This window comes from Saimiri boliviensis, chromosome 11 (genome assembly GCF_048565385.1).
Source record: "Saimiri boliviensis isolate mSaiBol1 chromosome 11, mSaiBol1.pri, whole genome shotgun sequence".
Taxonomy (NCBI): domain Eukaryota; kingdom Metazoa; phylum Chordata; class Mammalia; order Primates; family Cebidae; genus Saimiri; species Saimiri boliviensis.
In genome coordinates this window covers 34,062,486-34,083,238 of record NC_133459.1, presented here as the reverse complement: position 1 = coordinate 34,083,238, position 20,753 = coordinate 34,062,486, and the positions used below count along the sequence as shown (strand labels likewise).

At 38.8% G+C, this 20,753-nt stretch overlaps 1 protein-coding gene and 1 pseudogene across 8 annotated transcripts in view; both read right to left on the bottom strand.

Moving 5' to 3' along the window:
• The window catches only part of ZMYM4 (zinc finger MYM-type containing 4), a 159,928-nt gene that overhangs the window by 59,804 nt on the left and 79,371 nt on the right, over nt 1-20,753 (bottom strand). For 6 of the 8 annotated variants that reach the window (XM_074380496.1, XM_039473883.2, XM_003937521.4 and 3 more), the window contains one exon: nt 532-1,056. The exons of the other annotated variants lie outside the window; for them this stretch is intronic. In XM_074380496.1, the coding sequence (XP_074236597.1) occupies nt 532-1,056 (525 nt within the window). The remainder of the gene's footprint in view (nt 1-531; nt 1,057-20,753) is intronic. 8 annotated transcript variants of the gene reach the window in all.
• Nucleotides 1,044-20,634, bottom strand: LOC141580229 (large ribosomal subunit protein uL18 pseudogene; annotated as a pseudogene).

Genomic DNA, 20,753 nt, shown 5'->3' with positions numbered 1-20,753 from the left:
GAGCTAAAATATAGGGTACACTGGGCAAAGAAGCTCAGGGGGAACCTCAAGAAACTTCTAAACATAAATTAGAATTTTTTTTTAAACTCCTTCAGATAGAGGTGAGAGTTTATAAACAAAAAATTAAATTAAAATTTAAAAAAATGAAATAAAAACTCCCTAATTTGGACTAAATTTGAGACAGCAGTTTGAATTAGTGCTTACAGCACAAAGAAGTTAAATCCAACTTCAGGTTCCAATGTTCAACCAAAGAAAATGAACAGGTGATTCAAGTATCTTGCCTTTCTCATCAAAACATTGCAACCAGGGGAGGGAGAAATGAGGTTTAGAGCTATTTTCAACCATTTATACCATTACCAAAAGTTACTGGGAGAAATTCAGTCACTCTGCAAAGAACAAGGACAAAAGAAAAATGACAAGCTTACAATGAATTTAACTGTTCCTACTTCACTTAACATCAAAAGTAATCAAAGCTGTATTATGATCGGTAATTTTTAATTGTTTTATGGTTCTAATTCCAATAATTATTACCTGCTTTATCAAAAAAACTGCTTTTCAACCTTGAATCCAAATCTTTATGAGGTTTATCCAACCGTTTTTCACGTTCATGATAAGTTAGGTCTCTATTTTTCTCCTTTCCAGAAAATGTCTCTTTGCTGTTTTCTCTTACTAGACTAAAATCTTTCCGTATTGATTTAAAAACAGAAACCTGATCAAACTGCTTAGGAAAGTCTTTTTTTAACTTATTTTGAATTTGTATTTCATTTTCATTGTCTGATTCATGCTGTGTGACTCTTCTCTCTACTTCCAAGCTATCATCAGTATGAATTGAAGAAACAAGATTGTCCTTTGAACTAAAATCCTGTTCATCCTCATTGTCACTACCAACGACTGGAATTCCTGCAAGATCCCCAGAGTTCAAAAAATAATCATCTTCATCCAGCAATGAATTTTCAGATCCTGTTTGATTCGGCATTCCATAAGACATGCTGTCAAGGGTAGGAGTTAAGTTGTGGTCTATATCTTCAGACATTTCTGTATCCATGATACCACCACCTTAAAAAGTAAAATACTGTTTAGACAAACGATAGTGCTAAAGGTGACCACAATGATATGGTCAGTCTGGTATTTAACCAAATAAATATTTTTTCAAACAAAATACAGGTATTACCATAGTATTCACTTAACAGTTTGATACAGATGTGACAGATAAGACTACTCCTATCTGACAGTTAAGGAAATGAGAAGCCAAAACGTGAGGAACTACTTCAGGTTAGGAAGGAAGGTTATGTGATATAGAGAAAAGAGCACCAACTTCAGAATCAGACATATCTGTGTTAAAATCAAAGGATGATCCTAGAAATCTATGTAATCCTGAAAAGTAAACTCTCAGACTCTATCTATATAACAGCAATTTAATACTCACCTTGGAGATTAATTTGTGGTGAGGATTAGTGATAGTATGTACAGAAGACCTACTAACACAATGACTGACATATAGAAGGAAATATAAAATGGTAATTATAGTTATGGCAATTATTCAGGGAAAAATGAGATTAGCACTCAGGTCTTTGGTCTGAGTCCCATTTTCTCTGCGCTAACACTAATAAACACTTAAAGCAATTAATATTAAAACATAAAAATAAATTTTATCCAACCCAGAGTAAAAAACTGTTTACTGTTCAAAACCACTAATATATACTAATCTCTCCCATTCCAAAACAAAACAAAGCAACTCCCTAGCCCTACAATGCCCTCATTCATCTTCCCTTCATAAACTTGTAGGAAAAAAATTCTACATAGTTTGCTTCTACTTCATGTCAATCATTAACACTTTGAGCTTAATATAATCAGCTTCCAACTTTCCACTGGAACTTTTCTCATGAACATCATCAATGATCTCCTAATGGTCAAAGCAAACTGACTTTTTTCAATCCCTAAGTGGCATATCCCTCACGGGTAAAATTCCTTTGGGTTCTTTGGTACTCATTTCTTCTTACTTTCCTTAATTGGCTTGTTAATTTATTTTATCCTCTTCTTCCTCTGTTCACATGGCTTCACTATTAGTTTTTCTGTAAGATTCCAGTTCTCTTTACTTTTACACTCGGACTGAGCTATTCTGTTCACCTCCATAAAACTTACCTTTGCTACTGACTTCCTAAGCACTTAAGCTTAGACCTTTCTTCCAAGATTTTGGATTTCTGTATTCAACTAGCTCCTACAGGCTCTCCAACTTTGCAACTCTAAAATCAAAACTCATCATGTTCCCTTCCATTCCAAGCATATGCTTCTTAATATTTCCCTCAGATGGTTAACAGATTCACCAAACCAGCAGTTGCTCAAGATTTCCCCCTGGACAAATTCTGTCAACTTTACTACTTATCTCTCTCAAATCCATCTTTTCTACTTAGCACCTAGTTCTCTAGTTCTAGCACTCCAAATCTCCTCTTGAATTCTACAATACCTTCAAAGGTATACTAATTCAATCCACATGGATACTCAAGAAGCAACCGTATCTTTATGAACTCTATGCCGAAACCACATTTAATTGGCGCATGAGCAAACAAACCGGAACTGATAAAAAGAGTGAGGCGAAGACTAAAAATATTAGTGACACTGGCACCCTTGCTCTTATTTTGTTCCTGAAGCCCAGTTATATCCTTCATGTGGCTGGTTCTTCAATCCTTCTCTGGATTCCATGATCCAATAAATTCCTCTTGTTAAGTTGATTTGAGTTGAATTATCTCTAATCAGGTCCCAACTGATACAGAATCCAAATGAAAGCTTTCCTGTGCCAGGCATAGTGGCTCACACCTATAATCTTAGCACTCTGGGAGGCCGAGGCCTGAGGACTGTTTGAGGCCAGGAGTTCCAGACCAGACTGGGCAACACAGCAAAAGCCCATCTTTAAAAAAAATTGTTTTAAATCAGCCAGATGTGATGGTTCACGCATGGAGTCCTAGCTACTCAGGAGGCTGAGGCAGGAGGGTCACTTGAACCCAAGAATTTGAGGCTGCAGCAAGCTATAACTGTGCCACTGCACTCCAGCCTAGGTGATGTGACAGGACAAGAACCTGTTTCTTCTTTCTTTTTTTGAGTTTTGCTCAAGTTGCCCTCCTCCTTAATGACACCAGAATTACCTTCCCAAAATACAAATCATTTCCCATTACACCCTCCTCCTTTCAGATTCTATAGCTCCCCACTGCTTGAAGTATTAATTCATTGAGCACATATTTATTAGGAAACTACTCTGTGGTAGGTGTTGTGCTGGGTTCTAGGGATAAAATGATAAAAGAGATAACTATGACTCTTCCTCCTCACAGAGCTAGAAAAAATAAACAGAAAATTAGAAACAGTGTGAGGGTAAATGAGTAATGATTTGAGTCCATAATGTCAAAGGGAAGGGGAGAAAAGCTTATTTTATCATAAGAATGTTTGCTAACAAATGTAGAGGCAATACAGATTTGAAAAAATTTTTTGTACTTACTAAAATAATCAATTGAGATAACAGATAGTAAAACAGATGCTAAAATCTTATGAGATGAATGCTGAAGAACTTACAGGTGAACCAGCTGAATGTCTGTTTCATCATTAGTAGCTGACCACATAGCATGTGCTCAAAGTTTATGTAGTCAGAATTTTGAGTTCCACAGTGCATGAGAAGTCAATACTAAGAAGTCATATTGTAAGCAACTTTCCATATTACTACATTTACTTATTTATTTAGTTAGTTGGTTCATTTTTTGAGACAGGGATCTGGCTCTGTTGCCCAGGTTGGTGTGCAGTGGAGTGAGCTTAGCTCATTACAACCTCTACCTCCAGGGCTCAAGCAATCCTCCCACGTCAGCCTCTTAAGTGGCTGGGATTACAGGTGCACGCCACTCCATCTGGCTTATTTTTGTATTTTTTGTAGAGACACAGTTTCACCATGTTGCTTAGGGTAGTCTTGAACTCCTCAGCTCAAGCAATCTGCCCACCTCAGCCTGTCACAGTGCTGGGATTACAGGTGTGAGCCACTGCACCCAGCCCCATATCACTACATTTAAATTCAAGATATAGTATTTGAAAAAAAGCATGGTCATATGGAAAAATGAGATCCCTCACTCACATCAAAAAATTTTACAGCTGTATCTAAGTTTAGACATAAAGAAATAAAACAGTAATAATAAACTATGGAAGAATTTTTAGTAATATTAAATAAACTATGGAAGAATTATTTTTAAGTCATAGAGGCAAGTCTTTCTAATGATGACCAAAAAAATCCAGAATAAAAGACCAATTTATAAATAAAAATATAAAACATCAAATGTGACTTAAAAAATGGCTAGAGATGAGAAAACACAAACCAAATCAAAAGGTTAAAAGATAAGCTGATTTCAAAGGTTTTACTTCATTTTATATCACAAAGGTAATTTCCTTAAAAGATAAAGATAGAACCTACAGTTCAGTAAAGATACAGACAACCAAATACATATATAAAAGCAAAGGGCTCAAACAAACATTTCAGAGGGAGCAAAATGCTAAGATTCAACAAGAGAAATGCAAACTAATAAAACAATGAGATATCGTGTTCACATAGCAGGCTGGTAATGACAAGGAAGTTTTCATAAAAGTCTTACAGCTATGCTACAGGCCAAAGTTTCCCAACTTTGGCCTAAGACCAAAATATATACAAAGAAAAGTTTTTGACACAGACCATATGTAGGCTGCAAAGCCCAAAATATTTACCATCTGGCCCTTAACAGAAAAACATCTGCCAACCCCTACAGTCAACTAGTACTGGTAGGAATGCAAACGGGTACAAAACTAATTAAGAGCAAATAGGCCATATTTTTGATACTTTGAATACACAGAATTCTTGACCCAACAAGTCAACTTTTTTTTTTTTTTTTTTTTTTGAGGTAGAGTCTCGCTCTGTCGACCAGGCTGGAGTGCAGTGGTGAGATCTCTGCCCACCCTAACCTCCACCTCCCAGGTTCAAGCAAGTCTCCTGCCTCAGCTTCCCAAGTAGCTGGGGTTATAGGCACCCGCCACCATGCCTGGCTCATTTTTGTATTTTTAGTAGAGACAAGGTTTCTCCATGTTGGCCAGGCTGGTCTCAAATTCCTGATCTCAGGTAATTCATCCACCTTGGCCTCCAAAAGTGCTGGGATTACAGGCGTGAGACACTGCACTCAGCCCAACAATTCAACTTTTACAAATTCATCCTGCACATATAATCTCACAAGAGAGTGATGAAAAAGAACATTTATAGCGGAAAAAGACTGAAAATAGCTTATGTATTCACTGGTGATGCTTATTAATTGTAATACATACCTATAATGTAGTATTATGTCGCTAGCTGTTAAACAAAATGAGGTAGCTTTAAGAATTCCCAAGATCTGTTAAGTGAAAAAAATTGTTTAAATCTTTGAAATGCACTGGAGTTTACAGCTTTCTCAGAGATGTTAATTTCTTTCTTTCTTTCTTTCTCGTTTCTTTCTTTGAGACAGAATCATGCTGTCACCCAGGCTGGAGTACAGTGGCATGATCACAGTTCACTGCAGTCTCAACCTCCTGGGCTCAGGTGATCCTCCCACCTCAGCCTCCAAGTAGCTAAGACCACACATGCATGCCACCACACCCAGCTAATTTTTTTAATTTTTTTGTGGATACAGGGGTCTCACCATATAGCACAGGCTGGTCTCAAACTCCTGGGCTCAAGTACTCTTGCTGTCTCAGTCTCCCAAAGTTTTGGGATTACATGAGACTGTGCCTGGCCTCAGACATGTCAACTTCTAACAAAGCAACTGATTTAAATTAGCAATTTTGGTACCTAGACAATAAATCTGTAAGCTGCATAAAATCTTACGCAATTAAAATATTAGTACTAACTACATTACTTAATTGAATCAGAATTCTTCTCATCCTTGTGATCCATGTAACCAAATAAAAGAAAGTTTCTGTTTCTCAGAGCTTATATCAAGAGAAAAAACAGAACACTACGATCACAGTAGCTGAAACACCTGAAAGTACAAATTTCTCATGGAAGATTCCTGGCTTTTAGGCACTGTGAGTATGCTTGGCATGTGTGAGGAAACACAAGGATGATATGGCTGGAATTCCACGTATAGGAGGAAGAGTGCTTTAAAAAAAAAATGAGAAAAGAGAAAGAGGATAGATCTATTAGGAAATTCCAAGTAATAGGGAAAAAAATTGCAATGTATTTAAGTGTAAAAGTAAGTAATTAGAAGACTCTACAGACAAATTAGCATGATTTATGTTTTACAAGGATCATATGTTTTACATGTAGCTTCTGTGTACTATGAAGTGTTCAATGTTATAGGGAGCAGAAGAATGGAAGCAGGAGGACCACTTAGGAAACTACAGCAACAACCCAAGGAAAAACTGGTGGCTAAAACTAAGGTAATAATAATGGTAGATGTGAAGAGTAGTAGTCAGATATGGATATATTTTGAAGGTAGAGGCACTGCCTGATCTGTATGTGAGATGCTGGGTTTGAAATAAGTCAAGAATAACACCAGGGTGCAATTTCCTGAGATGGGAACACTAAGGGAGGACTACATTGAGGAAGGCAGAATAAGTAATTTGATTTTGGGACTGTAGATTTCGATACCTTTCTTAAATCTTCAAATGAAGATCTCAAGAAGGCAGTTGGATACATTAGCCTGTAGTTAAGAGAAGACTTGCCAAGTAATGAGACATAAATTTGGTACTCATCAATGAAGAGATGGTACTTGAAATTCATGAGACTATATAAGATCACCTGGTGAGTTTATTCACTACAGATGGAAGAAACCTGAGACTCCTGACATACTTCAGTATTTAGAAATCTGGTTGAAATGAAGGAGTCAGGAAAAGACACTAAGAAACAGCTAATAGAGTAGGAAAAAAATGATGAAACTGCTGTCACAGAAGCTAATGAAGAAAATATGAGGAGGGAGTGACTTAACCATAATGAATGCTGCTGAGATGCCTGACAAAATGAAGACTGAGAACTTATTATTAACATTGGCAAAGCTAGAATGAACTTCTAACTTGACAACAGGTGTATCAGTGGGAAAATGAGTGTACAAGTTACAGTGGGGTGATCCCAATAGAGATTGAGATGAGATAACTTGAGAACTCCAGTATGAAATAATTCTAAAGAGGAACTAAAGGAACAGAGATAAATATTCAAATACCCTTAAGTTTGTTTTGTTTTTTTACTCTGTGTGTGTGTGTGTGTGTGTGTGTATGTTTTAAAGAACAGGGTTTTGGCAGGGCACAGTGGCTCACACCTGTAATACCAACATTATGGGAGGCCAACGCAAGCGGATCACCTGAGGTCGGGAGCTCAAGACCAGCCTGACCAACATGGAGAAACCCTGTATCTATTAAAAATACAAAATTAGCTGGGTGTGGTGGCACATGCCTGTAATTCCAGCTACTTGGGAGGCTGAGGCAGGAGAATCACTTGAACCCAAGAAGCAGTGGTTGCAGTGAGTTGAGATAGTGTCATTGCACTCCAGCCTAGGCAACAAGAGCAAAACTTCATCTCAAAAAAAAAAAGAGGGTCTTGCTCTGTTGACCAGGGTGGAGTATAGAGGTGCAATTATAGCTCATAGCAGCCTCAACCTCCTGTGCTCAAGCGATCCTCCCACCTCAGCCTCTCAAGTAGCTAGGAATACAGGTGCACACCAGTGTATCAGGCTAATTTTTAAATTATTAGTAGAGACAAGGTCCTGCTGTGTTGTCCAGGCTGGTCTTGAACTCCAGCGCTCAAGCGATCCTCCCGCTTCAACCTCCTAAAATGCTGGAATTATAAGTCATGCCATTGTGCCTGGCCTATTTCTTTTTTTTTTTTTTAAGAAAATGTTTTTTATGATTGAGAATATTACAATTTTGTAATATGCTCATGAGAAAGCTCTAATAAAGAGTAACGAGTTCAGCAGGAAAATCTTTTTGTAGAGATTGTGATCAGCAAAATGCCAATAGACGTAGATTTTGCAAAAGGAGAATAAACAAGTTATTTTAAGTAATTTAAGAACAATATTTGTTTGATAATTAAAGCAAATTTCATACTTCAAGGTAAAGTCAACTTTCACTCTGTCCCTCTTATGCTTAGTCACTACTTTAGCAGTATACTGATACTTCTATGCTATATCACAGAATCATTTCATTTTAAGGTATGACCACTAACTAAGGAATTCAAATATCATATAAATATTGTGAAATATATTTAATATACTGGAAATCTTCTCATATATTAATTCCTCCTGTACATTATTGTTTTGTATTCTGGTTTTTGTTTTTAGTTGCTGTTCGCAAGTTTATTTTATTTATCTGAAAATTCCTCATAGAAAATTGTTTGGTTTAGCTCTCAGCAGCCCGCTCCTGAGCTTTGAGGAAGCTTGCCTTCTTTTGAGTTCCCCAATCTTTGTTCTGAGCACGGGACATTCTGGGATGGTTCCATCTCTCTTTTTAACTTCTTGGGCTTCTTTTCATATACTGAATTCTCTAGTATAGCAGCATGAGCTTTCTTATACATTTTCTCCATCATGTCTGGAGTTACACTGTTCTTTATGTATTGAGAGAATTGTTTCCTGTAAGCATCTTCATCTTCTTCCATTAAGTAGTGCATGTAATCTGCAGCATTCTGGCCCACGATGTGCTTCCAGTGTACTTCTGCATTAAATCTCTTGCTTTCAGAATATTAACTAGGGAAATGTTTGGTACTGTGAGGGATAGAAAAGCCTCCATCCACAGCTCCCTTCAGGGTGCCAAAAACTTTATTGCCACTGGAGTTCTGGCAAGGCCTGAATCCAAATAGCAGGTAAAGAGGCCTGGTTGACCATCAATGCTTTCCACATTGTATTCATCGCCAGTCACCTCCACTTGGTCTTCACAGATCTTGTCCCTGTTAAGGGACAAGAGAAGCCTGCGAGCCAGCAGCAGGCCAGTACAGTACACTGCAGCATAATTTGTCAGGCCAACCTTCACACCATATTTTGGCAGTTCGTGTGCATATGCTGCACAAATTATCATATCTCCCCTATATAGGCATAAGCAATCTGACAAATGATATCTCTGTTTGAAACACAAATTACCCTCCCATATTTGGGTGGGTTCTTTATTTTTCATCCTGTAACACCAAGCATTTCCAAGCATAATAATCAGTTTTACCCTCTCATCATCTTCTAAATTTCACTTGGTATCTCTTAGAAAGTAGGCCTTATTCTTAACAACAAACTCCATCCTATGGAAAAGAGACCCATGTCCGCAGCTTGACAGAGACCTGTAGGCCCGGCAGTGCTAGGCAGGGGAAAAGCCACATTTTTTTTTTTTTTAGTCAAAGCATAATTTTCAGAAATAAACTAGTATTAATAGTAATTTTGGTCAGGTGTGGTGGCTCACACCTGTAATCTCAGCACCTGGGGAGGCTGAGGCATGCAGATCATCTGAGGTTAGGAGCTCAAGACCAACTTGGCCAACATGGTAAAACCCCATCTCTACTATGAATACAAATTTAGCTGGACACGGTGGCACATGCCTATAATCCCAGCTACCTGGAAGGCTGAGGCAGGAGAATTGCTTGAACCTAGGAAGCAAAGGTTGCAGTGAGCCAAGATCGCACCATTGCACTTCAGCCTGGGTAACAGAGCAAGATCCGTCTCAAAAAAAAAAAAAATTAGTCATTTCAACTTTAGAAATCATGGTTCTCTAACAATTCCCTGAGACTGCTACTTTTTGCGCGCGCATGTGTGTGTGTGTGATGGGAGTCTCACTCTGTTGCCCAGGTTGGAGTGCAGAAGCACGATCTTGGCTCACTGCAATCTCCACCTCCCAGGTTCAAGCAATTCTCCTGCCTCCGCCTCCCAAATAGCTGGGATTAATTTTTGCATTTTAGTAGAGACAGGGTTTCGCCATATTGGCCAGGCTGGTCTCAAACTCCTGACCTCAGGTGATCTGCCCGCCTCAGCCTCCCAAAGTGCTAGGATTACAGGTGTGAGCCACTGTGCCCCGCCTACTTTTATCTCTTATATAAAACAGGAATCGAAAGAAAACAAACTCCTAAGAATGCAAAAACAAATAACAGTCATAAAAAGAAGTGATCTGGCCTGGTGCAGGCTCATGCCTACAACCCCAGCATTTTGGTAGCCAAGGCAGGAAGAGTCCAGAAGTTTCAGATAAGCTTGGGCAACATAGTGAGAACCTGTCTCTACAAATAGAATTTAAAAATTAGCCAGGCATGGTGGTATGCACCTGAAGTCCCAGATACCCAAGAAGCAGAGGTGGGAGGACTGCTCAAGCCTAGGAGTTCAAGGGTACAGTGAGCTATGATTGTGCCACTGAACTCCAGCCTGGGTGACAGAGAAAGACTCTGTCTTTAATATACACATATATATATATGTACATATATATAAAATGAAAAACAAAAACAAGGTGATTGTGGTTTGTTTTAAATAAAAGTTTAAATTAGCAATTTGTTTTGTCACTTTTTTTTTTTTTTTTTTGAGATGGAGTCTCCATTGCCCAGGCGGGAGTGCAGTGGTATGATCTCAGCTCAATGCAACCTTTACCTCCCAGGATCAAGCAATTCTCCTGCCTCAGTCTCCCAAACAGAGGGATTACAGGCGCCCACCACCATGCCCGGATAATTTTTTTGTATTCTTAGTAGAGACAGGGTTTCACCATGTTGGCCAGGCTGGTTTTAAACTCCTGACCTCAAGTGACCCATCTGCCTCAGCCTCTCAAAGTGTCAGGATTACAGCTGTGAGCCACCATGCCTGGCTGTTGTCATGGTAATATTTCTAAGAGATGATCTAACTATTACTGCTATTCGATAAAATACAATTTCCTAAATAATAAAAACCTCTTTATAAGATCACAAATGCAATTCAACAGTTAATCAACAGTCAAATAATGCCAAGAATCATTAAAAATGAAACATAAATGCCTTCAACATTTATTTTTACTTGAGACAAACAATTCCTTTTGTATGTCTACTAAGGCTTACAAAATTATGACTCTGAAGTACACTATAAACCGTCTTATAAAACAAATGAGACATACATTTACCAACCATTTAATATCAGCCAAGATTTTGATAATGGCTATGCTAATGTATCTTTCTTAACTAAACCATAAGCCAGACACCATGGCTCATGCCTGTGATTTTAGCACTTAGGAAGGCTGAAGAGGGCAGATCACTTGAGGTCAGGAGTTCGAGATGAGCCTGGCCAAGAAGGTCATACCCCATCTCTACTAAAAATACAAAAATTAGTCGGGTGAGTGCCTGTAATCCCAGCTACTCAGGAGGCTGAGGCACAAGAATCGCTTGAACCCAGGAGGTGGAAGTTGCAGTGACTTGAGGTCATGCCACTTCACTCCAGCCTGGACAACAGAGAGAGATTCATCTAAAAAAAAAAAAAAAAAAAAAGAAATAAAAATAAATAAATCACAACCATCTAGGCCATCTTCATGATTGTAATCTAGGTTTCTTTAAAATGGAGTAAGAAAGTAAAGGCACTTGCACATTCATGTTTTTACTGACTTCCCTAGTTTTTCTAAAGCATTCAAATTTTCACAGAAACAACAGTTTGCTTTTCAAAGTAACATTTCTCTACTGTAAAAAACTGTACAACTAAACATATAATTACAATGACAAGTACTAATAAAGTTTAGAAGCAAACACACAAAATTTTGGTAAGCATGCTAAGTGTGGCTGAGTCTGAAACTACTAGATGCTCCTCAACAGCCACTCTAGTTTTCTCCTTTAGTGACAGACTCTGATAAGAATCAGGGCACATTTACAATAATAGAAAAATGGTTAAGTCCTATGTATGATCCTAAACTGAAAAAGAATGTTAGTTATTAATATGGCAATAACCAAAAGAAACTCTGCATGAGAATGAGATAATAACTAGAATGCAGTAATTCAGTCTTCTTTCAAGTTGCAGGGATGGGCACACTAAGGAACAGTATTTTTTAAATGGGCTAGAATAGAAAGTGAGGTGTATTATATAGAATGACAATAAGTAATGCTACAAGAAATGTTTTGTGTAAATGCACATACACGTTTTACATTTTTTTTAAAGTTTGAAACCAGTGGAATATTTAGATCAATCTGATTTTATAGCTTACCAAAAGGTGATAAATATTGACACTCGATATGTTTCTGAACAGAAATGAGTCTGATTTTTACCAATTTTAAAAGTCAACTTATGCACTACTAAGGCTTAAAAATTATGACACTGAAGTACACTATAAACCATCTTATAAAACAAATTAACAATTATTTTTCACTATGGGAACAACTACAGCAGACTTACTTTTTAGAATGATCCCTAATATTTGTAGTGTTCTGACAGCAATGATCAAGAATGATCAGAGATATCTATAAACTGATAAAACATTCAGCAATTACCTAAAAGCTGTCAAAAGCTGAAGCACATCACTGTAAAAAAACTATCATAATCTTACAGAGTAAAATTTTCATATATCTTATTACATGTCACTATTTAAAAGAGCATATTACTTTTGTAAGCAGAATAACATAATATTTAAACAAAATAATAAATACAAAAGTCATTTTTGCCAATAGTTACAGAAGCACAATACCACAGAGATATGGGGAGACAGTACCAACTGCCCAACTGTGCCCTAATCTTTAGCCCCATAAGCATCCCTGATATTCTTCTTCCAATTCCAAAATTTCTGTAACATAGTTCTGTTATTTATAAAACAAACTTCTGTATTTTTATCTTCTCTCTTCACTTGTCACAGCAGATTTAGCTGGTATCCCTCTATATTCAGATAAACAAGAATCTATTCAAGCCTTAAACGTAATTTTTAACCCTACCCCTTATAATCCAGGGGAAACAAAAGTAATGTTAAAATAATCCTCTATTAAGGGCTTATAACTGTAGAGACAGAATAACTTGTACTTTTTTCCCCCAATGGCATCAGTAAATTTGTAACAACTTCATTTTTTTACACTTATAAGTTCATTCACAGAATAAACAACTTCTACTAGAGCTCATACTATCTACAACAATGGCCAATAGAGATTTTTTTTTTTTTTTTTTTTTTTTTGAGACGGAGTTTCGCTCTTGTTACCCAGGCTGGAGTGCAATGGCGCGATCTCGGCTCACCGCAACCTCCGCCTCCTGAGTTCAAGCAATTCTCTTGCCTCAGCCTCCTGAGTAGCTGGGATTACAGGCACGTGCCACCATGCCCAGCTAATTTTTTTGTATTTTTAGTAGAGACGGGGTTTCACCATGTTGACCAGGATGGTCTCAATCTCTCAACCTCGTGATCCACCCGCCTCGGCCTCCCAAAGTGCGGGGATTACAGGCTTGAGCCACCACTCCCGGCTGAGATTTTTTTAAAAACTAAAAATAGAAGGCCAGGCGTGGTGGTTCACGCACGTAATCCCAACACTTTGGGAGGCCAAGGCATGTGGATCACCTGAGATCAGGATTTCGAGACCAGGCTGGCCAACACAGTGAAACCCTGTCTCTACTAAAAACACAAAAATTAGCCAGGCATGGTGGTGTGTGTCTGTATCCCCAGCTACTTGGGAGACTGAGACAGGAGAATTGCTTGAACCCAGGAGGTGGAGGTTGCAGTGAGCAGAGATCTTGCCACTGCACTCCAGCCTGGGTGACAGAAGAAAAACTCCGTGTCCGGGGCCGGGTGCAGTGGCTCATGCCTGTAATCCCAGCACTTTGGGAGGCTGAGATAGGTGGATTGCCTGAGGTCAGGAGTTCAAGACCAGCCTGGCCAATATGGTTAAACCCTGTCTCTACTAAAAATACAAAAAATAGCCAGGTGTGGTGGCAGGCATCTGTAATCCCAGATACTCAAGAGGCTGAGGCAGGATAACTGCTTGAACCCAGGAGGTAGAGGTTGCAGTGAGCCAAGATTGCACCACTGCACTCCAGCTTGGGTGACAAGAGTGAGGCTCTGTCTCAAAAACAAAACAAACCAAAAAACCCTCCGTCTCAAAATAAATAAACAAAAATACAAAAATTCCCACTCAAACAATTTTATCCAGGGCCTATTTCTGGATGCCTCTAAGCTAAGAATGGTTTTACATTTTTTAAAAGTTGTAAAAAGAAGAATAAGGAGAATGCAAAAAGTCGTATTTGTTGGCCACAGCCAAGAACGCTTAAATATTTACTATTTGGCCTTTTAGGGAGAAGGTTTGCTAACACTTGATCTACAGAAATGTTGCTATGTGTGGTTCACATAGTACAACTGGCATTACGGTAGAGAAATACATTGAGTTAAATAGGCTTAGAAAGCTACTTAGGGCAATTATCTATAAAAGTACTTTCCCTCTCTCTCTCTCTCTCTCTCTCTCTCTCTCTCTCTCTCTCTCTCTTTTTGGAGATAGAGTCTCGCTTTGTGACCCAGGCTGGAGTAAGCGGCGTGATCTTGGCTCACTGCAACCTTCACCTTCTGGATTCAAGTGATTCTCCTGCCTCAGCTCCTTCAGTAGCTGGGATTACAGGCATGTACCATCGTGTCCAGTTAATTTTTGTGTTTTTAGTAGAGGCAGGGTTTCATCATGTTGGCCAGGCTGGTCTCAAACTCCAGACCTCAGGTGATCCAACCACCTTGGCCTCCCAAAATGCTGGGATTACAGGTGTAAGCCACTACATCTCTCCTCTGTAGAACTATTTCTGAGTTAAGTTCAAAATCATACAGAAATTGTTAGGGAGCCAACTAGTTACAGTATTTATCACAAAACATTCCACTTCCAGCCAAGGTGGAGTACTGGCTCCAAAATAACCCTCCTGCTGCTAATTACTAAAAAATCAGCCAGGCACGGTGGCTCACGTCTGTAATCCCAGCACTTTGAGAGGCTGAGATGGGTGGATCCCCTGAGGTCAGCAGTTGGAGACCAGCCTGGTCAACATGGTGAAACCCCGTCTCTACCAAAAATACAAAAAAATTAGCTGAGCATGGTGGTAGGCGCCTGTAATCTTGGCTACTAGGGAGGCTGAGGCAGGAGAATCACTTGAACCGAGGAGGCGGAGGTTGCAGTGAGCCGAGATTCCGCCACTATATTGCAGCCTGGGGAAAAGAGTGAAACTCTGTCTGAAAAAAAACTAACTAAAAAAATGAACAAAATACTTATTATACCTCTTTTCAGTCTATGGACAAGAAATAGCACAAGACTGTGATCATGGAAAAAAGGAAACAAAGTGAGCCCTAGGTTCACCTTGGCTTTCAGCCTGGGAACATTTAGCAAACCCCAATAAAGAAAGAGAAAATTCGCCAGGCGTGGTGGCTCACGCCTGTAATCCCAGCACGTTGGGAGGCCAAGGTGGGCGGATCACCTGAAGTCAGAAGTACAAGACTAGCCTGACCAACATGGAGAAACCCTGTCTCTACTCATGAGGCTGAGGCAGGAGAATCACTTAAACCTGGGAGGCAGAGGTTGCAGTGAGCCAAGATTGCACCACTACACTCCAGCCTGGGCAACAAGAATGAAATTCCATCTCAAAAAAAAAAAAAAAAAGAAAGAAAAAATTCAAAACAGAGCACACAGGTCTCACTAAGCCAAGGAGACCAGAGGCAGAAGCTGGGGAAAGGTGCTGCAGCTGGTATCTGAAGGACAAATTTCCAGAGAAGAGACAAATGCACAGAGAAAGAACACTAAAAATTATTTGGCTGACTAGTAATCTGCACACACACTGAGTGAAATCCTAACTAGGAACAGAACAACTATCAGGGAACTACAAGGAGAAAGTTACTAGTGTTGACACAAAGATGAGGACACTTGAAATCTGATTAACCTGAATGATGAGACCTTGTCACTAAATAAACTGGCACAATCACACAACGAAATATTATTCAGGGCTTATAAGAAAAAAAAGCTACCGACCCATGAAGGAAACTTAAACACACATTCCTAAGTCAAAGAAGCCAATTTCAAAGGGCTATATACTGTATGACTTCAACTGCATAACATTCTGGAAAAGGCAAACTGATGGAGACAATAAATAGGACAGTGGTTGTGGGGAATGAGGGATGAAAAAGTAAAGCACAGAGGATTTCTATGGCAGTAAAACTATTCTCTATCATATATACTATAATGGTGGATACAGGTCATTATACATTTGTCAAAACCCATGGAATGACCAATGCCAAGAATAACCCTAATGTAAACTACAGAATTTCAGTGACGATAACATCTCAATGTAGGGTCATCAATCATAACAAATGTACCACTACATTTCAGGATGTCTAAAGTGAGGGAGGTTGGGTGGTGGGGAGGAGAGATAGGAAAACTGTACTTCGCACGTAATTTTGCTACGAACCCAAAATTGCTCTAAAAAGTAAAGTCCACTTAAAAAGAAGAAAAAGAAACTTTGTCAAACACCTGGGACAATCAGTAAAGCCCTCTGAAATGTCACACATTACAAACAGGGCTGGCTGAATGCTGTGGCTCACACCTGTAATACCAGTAATTTGGGAGGATGAGGTGGGCTGATTGCTTAAGCCCAGAAGCTCAAGACCAACCTGGGCAACACAGCGAGATCTCATCTCTAGTAAAAACCTAAAAATTAGTCGAGCATGATAGTACATGCCTGTAGTCTCAGCTACTCAGGAGGCTGAGGAAGGAGGACCGCTTGAGCCCAGGGGGTCCAGGCTGCAGTCAGCTATGATTGTGTCACTGCACTTCAGCCTGGGCAACAGAGTAATACCCTATCTTTAAAAAAAAAAAAAAAAAAAAGAATAGGGCTGAACTACAGTAAAGTCAACCCTAGAGCTGCCCTCACGAAGTTAAAAAACATGTCTCAAAAAGATCAAGCTAGTTCCAAACAAACTAACTACATGTCAGAACAAAGTTAAACACTCCTTAAAGAAAAGATAATAAATGAAAACATGAAATGGATAAAGAGAAAAGCAGAAACTATATATCTATATATCTATATATCTATATATATATAGATATATATGAATGACATACACATATGTAATTTACATATATGTATGTAATATACGTGTGTGTGTGTGTGTGTGTGTGTGTGTGCATGCATGCATATATAGATATATATTTTTTGAGACAGTGTCTTGCTCTATCACCCAGGCTAGAGTGCAATGACACGATCTCAGCTCACTGCATTCTCTGCCTCCTGGGTTCAAGTGGTTCTTGTGCCTTGGCCTCCCGAGTAGCTGGGATTACAGGTGCCTGCCACCATACCTGGCTAATTTTTGTATTTTTAGTCGAGACAGGGTTTCATCATGTTGGCCAGGCTGGTCTCGAACTCCTGCCCTCAAGTGATCTGCCTGCCTTGGCCTCCCGAAGTGCTGGAATTACAGGTGTGAGCCACTGTGCCAGGTCTAAAAAAATAAATAAATAGTAAATAAATTATTTTTGATATATACATAATTTATTTTTTATTTTAGAAAAATAATTTATTTACATTTTTATTTTTAATAAATATATATATATATATATATATTTTTGAGACAGAGTCTTGCTCTGTCGTCCAGACTGGAGTACAGTGGCACATTCTTGGCTCACTGTAACCTCTGTCTCCTGGGTTCACGCAATTCTCCTGCCTCAGCCTCCTGAGTAGCTGGGATTACAGGTGTGTGCCACCATGCCCAGCTAATGTTTGTATTTTTAGTAGAGGCAGGGTTTCACCATGTTGGTCAGGCTGGTCTTGAACTCCTGACCTCATGATCTACCTGCCTCAGCCTCCCAAAGTGCTGGGATTGCAGGCGTAAGCACCAAGCCTGGCCAAAAATATATTTTTTAAAAAGGAACTTCCAGAACTAACAAATACAGTATCTAAAATATAAATTTAATAGATGGGTTAACAGTAGATTTGACAACACAAAAGAAAATAACAGCAAAAGAGGAAGACTGCAATAAAAATCATACAGACAGAGCACAGAGAGAAAAACAAAAGGCTGAAAACAAACAGCTCAGACCTAAAATAAAAATTTACTAGATCAAATTAAACCCAAAGTAGAAGGTACAATAAAGATAAGAAAACAATCTATTTAACAGAAGATGGACCAATAATGGGGAAAAATTAATAAAACCAAAGCAAGATTTTGAAAAGAAAAAAAAAACAGATAAACTTCTGCACAGACCATTAAAAAAGAGAAAAATATAAACAACCAAAAAAAGCACATGAGAAGATACTCAACATCACAAATCATTAGAGAAATGCATATCAAAATCACAATGAGATATCCCTTGCACCTATTAAGATGGCCATTAACCAAGAAAAGAAGAGAAAGAGAAGGGGTGGGGGGAGAAGAGGAAGAGGAAAAAGGAAGGAAGGAAGGAAAGCAGGCAGGCAGGCAGGCAAGAAGGAAGGAAGGAACAAGTGTTGGCAAAGATGGGGAGAAATTTAAAACCTTGTGCAGTACATATGAAAACGATTTAATATGGTGCAGCCACTATGGAAAACAGTGACAGTTCCACAAAAAATTAATATAATTATCACACGGTCCTCAAAGAACTGAAAGCAGGATCTCAAAGAGATATCTGTTCATGACAGCCTTATCCACAATAGCTAAAAGGTAGAAGAAACCCAAGTGTCCAACTACAGATAAACTGATATAATGTGGTATATACATACACTGGCATATTATTCAGCCTTCAAAAGGAAAGGAATTCTGACACATACTACAAAATAGATGAATTTTGCAGACACTACGCTATGCAAAATCAGTCAATCAAAAAAAGATAAATACTGTATGATTCCACTTACATAAGATACAGAGTAACTGAATTCATAAAGACAGAAAGTAGAAGGGTGATTGCCACAGGCTGCAAGAAGAAAGAAATTGCAAGTTGGGAAATTAGGTGTAGAGTTTCAGTTTGGAAAAATGGAAAGCATTCTAGAGACTGATTGTACAACAATGTAAAATACTGAACTGTACATTTAAAAATGGTGAAAATGGTAAATTTCATTTTATGTATATTTTATTACAATTAAAGTTTTTAAAGGTATTTTTTAAGAAGTAACATGGGGCCGGGCGCGGTGGCTCAAGCCTGTAATCCCAGCACTTTGGGAGTCCGAGGCGGGTGGATCACGAGGTCAAGAGATCGAGACCATCCTGGTCAACATGGTGAAACCCCGTCTCTACTAAAAATACAAAAAAATTAGCTGGGCATGGTGGTGCGTGCCTGTAATCCCAGCTACTCAGGAGGCTGAGGCAGGAGAATTGCTTGAACCCAGGAGGCGGAGGTTGCGGTGAGCCGAGATCACGCCATTGCACTCCAGCCTGGGTAACAAGAGCGAAACTCCGTCTCAAAAAAAAAAAAAAAAAGAAGTAACATGGGAGGACAGCTGCAGTGGCTCACACTTGTGATCCCAGCATTTTGGGAGGCCAAGGCAAGCAGACCACATGAGCTCAAGAACTGGGCAACATGGTGAAACCCTGTCTCTACAAAAAATACAAAAATTAGCCAGCACAGTGGCATGTGCCTGTAATCCCTGCTACTCAGGAAGCTGAGGCAGGAGAATCGCTTGAAACCCAGGAGACAGAGTTGGCAATGAGCCGAGATCCACCATTGTACTCTAGCCTGGGCAATGGGAGTAAAACTCTGTCTTTTAAAAAAAGGTAATATGTATGATGTTCGTTGTGGGCAAGAAAAAAAAAAAAAAAAAAGGTAATATGGAGACTAGAGGACATACATTATCAGTATCAGGAATGAAATAAGGGACTACAGATTTTATAGAAATTAAGAATAAACTAAGAAGATAGCATATGCAGGGACATACAGTTTAAAATATTATTAACTTGATAGTAATACATAAGAATGATTAACAACTTTACAAAAATAAATGACAGCTTAGCTTTGTGATATGCAATACAGTAGCTACCTGTCACTTGTGACTATTTAAACTTAATTCTAATTAAATTACACTTGATCTTAGCCAAGAGGCCCAGAAGCAATAAAATCAGTTAAACTAAAACTTCAGTTCTGCACCCATCACATTTCAAGTGATCAATAGTCACAGGTGCCATTGGCTATTGTACTTTAACTATGTATACATAGAATATTTCCATGATGATACAGACTGACTACGCAGACAGAGAAACGCTTTGAAAGGTAAAAATTACCAAAACTGACATGGAAGACACTAAAAATCTGAATAGCCCCAGGCCCAGAGGTCTCCACTAGTGAACTGAATCAATAAAACACTTAAGAAATAATAATCCAGCTTACATTAAATCTTTAATCAAATATGAGAAAGGAAGACTTCCTAATTTTATATGGCCAATATTGCCCTGGGACCAAAACCAGAAAAATACATTACATGAAAAATACATGCCAGTATCTTTAATGAACATAGGTGCTTAAAATATTAGCATAAATGCTTAAAATATTGGCAAATTGAATTAGAAACAGATTTTTTAAAGTAAGATTTATCCGATAAATGCAAGGTGAGTTGAATACTTTAAAATTCATCCTCATCATATTAACACATTAAAGGAAAAAATAATGCAGTCATCTCAGTAGAGAAAAAGCAACTGACAAAATGTAATATTCATGAAAATAGGCCGGGCGCGGTGGCTCAAGCCTGTAATCCCAGCACTTTGGGAGGCCGAGGCGGGTGGATCACGAGGTCAAAAGATCGAGACCATCCTGGTCAACATGGTGAAACCCCGTCTCTACTAAAAATACAAAAAATTAGCTGGGCATGGTGGCGCGTGCCTGTAATCCCAGCTACTCAGGAGGCTGAGGCAGGAGAATTGCCTGAACCCAGGAGGTGGAGGTTGCA